Source organism: Hyposmocoma kahamanoa, unplaced genomic scaffold, assembly GCF_003589595.1.
Source record: "Hyposmocoma kahamanoa isolate Upper Pololo Valley unplaced genomic scaffold, ASM358959v1 95, whole genome shotgun sequence".
Classification (NCBI taxonomy): Eukaryota; Metazoa; Arthropoda; class Insecta; order Lepidoptera; family Cosmopterigidae; genus Hyposmocoma; species Hyposmocoma kahamanoa.
The window spans coordinates 7,271,543-7,274,387 of record NW_020654972.1 but is presented as its reverse complement, the minus strand read 5'-3'; the positions used below and the strand labels follow the sequence as shown (position 1 = coordinate 7,274,387).

Here is a 2,845-nt window from a genome sequence, read left to right as displayed (position 1 = left end):
TTTCTAAAACCATTTATAGAGAACTATTATCTAAATGTATACCATACCATATTAAGACTGTTTATAGATATAACAGTTTTAAGGCGTATAAAGTTCTCCTTGGGTACAACACTATTGTAATAGCACTCTTTTCCTTCAAAACCGGAACGCAGTTATGCTCACATTACTGCTTGGCGACAGAAATAGGTGTTGTGTATTTAGTTAGCTAGGGAATAGACATACCGTTTCTTTACTACCTATACCATGATCACACTGTGCGTATCGTGCGTGATTATGCATGCTAACGGGCTTCGAGGTCATGACGACACGATGTGGTGCGGCGGTACTGGTGTAATAGGTGATATTGACAGTCAAAATACGAATGCGTGTCTAACAAGTGCGACCCAACCCTAATGCCGCATTATCCAAGTAACAAAATCGATTATACAACGGTTAGCGTCGGTAGTTTCTCATCGAGTTGGGCAATAGAGTTCTCATACCTACTCGATTTATTTTAAATACAACATCAGTTTCCTGTCAAACTGATTGAAGTGCCAATCAAAAGCTGTTTGTAAATGTGAAGCCGTGAAATATTTAAAAAGTGGGGGTATTTTCATAAAGTCGAAGGAATTCAACTTTGATTGATCTGGCGTAAATTGTAATTTGTACGTTTGTGTAATTGTTCTACAGAACATATACTGAAGTGGCTTAGTTTAATTCATAACAAGTAAAATGCCAAGCGATAAGAAAATAACAAACATTTTGAAAAACTTGAACCAATTTTCGTATTCATACGAAGTGACCCCGAATGTGAATTGGGATAAGTTAGACATATTATCAGTTAATACAAATTTCGTATGTGTGACTTGGCACGCGAGGAATTACGATTTTAAAAGCTTCGACATTGCTCCTGTGAAACTAGCAAAGCATTTAAGAGATAAAGGGAAGACGGTGTGTTTGCACTTAACATGTGATTTGATGAAAAAAAATTACCTTAACGGCTTGCTACGGCATTTGCAAGAGCATGGAATTTGCAACTTATTTATTATTTTAGGAGGTGAGTACCTTATATCATTTAAGAGCGGTCTTTAAGCTTGAATTTAGGAGTCGTTGCGAATATCAGCATCCACATCCGCGGATAATCTGCACAAATTAAGATACCCGAATTCCCATCAGCCCCCGCACGTTCGAGTTGTGACTCATGTCTAAAATTACTCGCGGACTCACTAAAATTTAGACACCTTCCATAAACAGACTGTTAGCCGAAAAAGCAGCTTAGCTGTTGTTTTTAAAATATAACTTTGATAAAATTCTAGAACGATGAAGCTAGGCAGATCAACACAAACAACAACATACAAAATCATAGCAATAATATTTTATTTTTAGATAGATTCAGTGAGGATGTACATTTTTAGCGTTTTTTTAAATGCATAACATCAGCATCTGCTAATGTGTAAAAAAACTGCATCTGCAACAACCTTGACTTAGACATGTCTACAGTTCGTGCTGAGAGATCTTCCGCATTCGTATTGTTCGCATTTCCTTACAAGTCGTCGTTACATCGCATCGTGAAATATTGCACACTCTCCGAGATATATCCGATAAGAAGGCAATTTTATGCAGGTTGCCTGGAAGAAATTGCTACATAGCAATAAGGCTTCATGTTGCACATTAACTTACTATTTTGTACTTAAGTTCAGTAATTTATTTTACGTTACGAAATTATTTTTACGGCCTCCGTGGTCGAGTGGCTTGCACACCGGTTTTCATGGTGTATCCATCTCTGAGGTCTCGGGTTCGGTCCCCGGCCGGGTCTGTGTAGAAAACTAGCTTTTCTGTATTGTCTCGGGTCCGGGTGTTTGTGGTACCGTCGTTGTTTCCGATTTTCATAACACAAGTGCTTTGGCTACTTACTTTGGGATCAGAGCGACGTATGTGATGTTATATTATTTATTGTATATTTATTTATTTATTTCATTCATTCAAACAAAAGTTATAATATACATATTTTAATCGTATTTTATGTTTTTTACAGAAAGTTACGATGGTAAGGGCACTGACTTCAAGTCTAGTCAAGAACTTATTGAACACATTAGAAAACAGGCTGGGGATTACTTCTGCATAGGAGTAGCAGGATTCCCCAACTGTCCCGAAAATGTAATAGCACAGCTCAAAACTAAAGTGGAGGCTGGTGTGGATTTCTTAATTACAAAAGGGGTTTTCGACACAACTTCCTTCAAAACCTTCATAGAAAAATGTGCAAAAATCGGAATCACCATACCAATAGTTCCTGGTATATTTTACTACAACTCAGAAAAGGAACTAACATATTTAGCTAAAGAATATGGCATCAGTGTACCTAAAGAAGTCATAGCTGAAACCAAAAAATCACCAGTTAATTACCAGAAGAAATTCATTAGCCAAATATATAACACAGACCCTAAAATAAAACAGATTCATTTCTTCACTATAGACAAATTAGATCCTGTTAATAAGTTTGTTACAGAACTAAAATTATAACAGTTAAATTATAAGCGATTTTAATTTTAGTAGTTAAGACTTGACAGATTGTCGTGCAGTTTACAGTGTCGTGGCTAGGAAATTTAAATGAAGTTGTTCATATATAGCACGACGCGATTAACTGTCGTTCACGATTTTTTATCGTTACAACGACAAATTGTCGTTACAGTGGGAACAGCTAGAATGACAGTCGTCAGCCGATAAAAAAACGTGACGACAGATTGTCGCAGCTCCTATTGTCGTCACAATCTAGTGGGAACAGCTAGTCACGACAGTCGTTCAACGATAAAAAATCGTCCACGACAGATAGTCGTGTTATGGGAACTGGCTAGACACGACAGTCGTC

General features: G+C 37.1%; 1 protein-coding gene across 1 annotated transcript; it reads left to right on the top strand.

Annotated features, from left to right (window-relative positions):
- The first annotated feature begins 564 nt into the window (after positions 1-564).
- On the top strand, positions 565-2,499 carry LOC113238337 (methylenetetrahydrofolate reductase-like). The gene is made up of 2 exons (XM_026475178.1): positions 565-1,036; positions 2,015-2,499. The coding sequence occupies exons 1-2, from the start codon at positions 712-714 to the stop codon at positions 2,497-2,499; spliced, it is 810 nt and encodes a 269-aa protein (XP_026330963.1). The 5' UTR covers positions 565-711.
- The last annotated feature ends 346 nt before the right edge of the window (positions 2,500-2,845 follow it).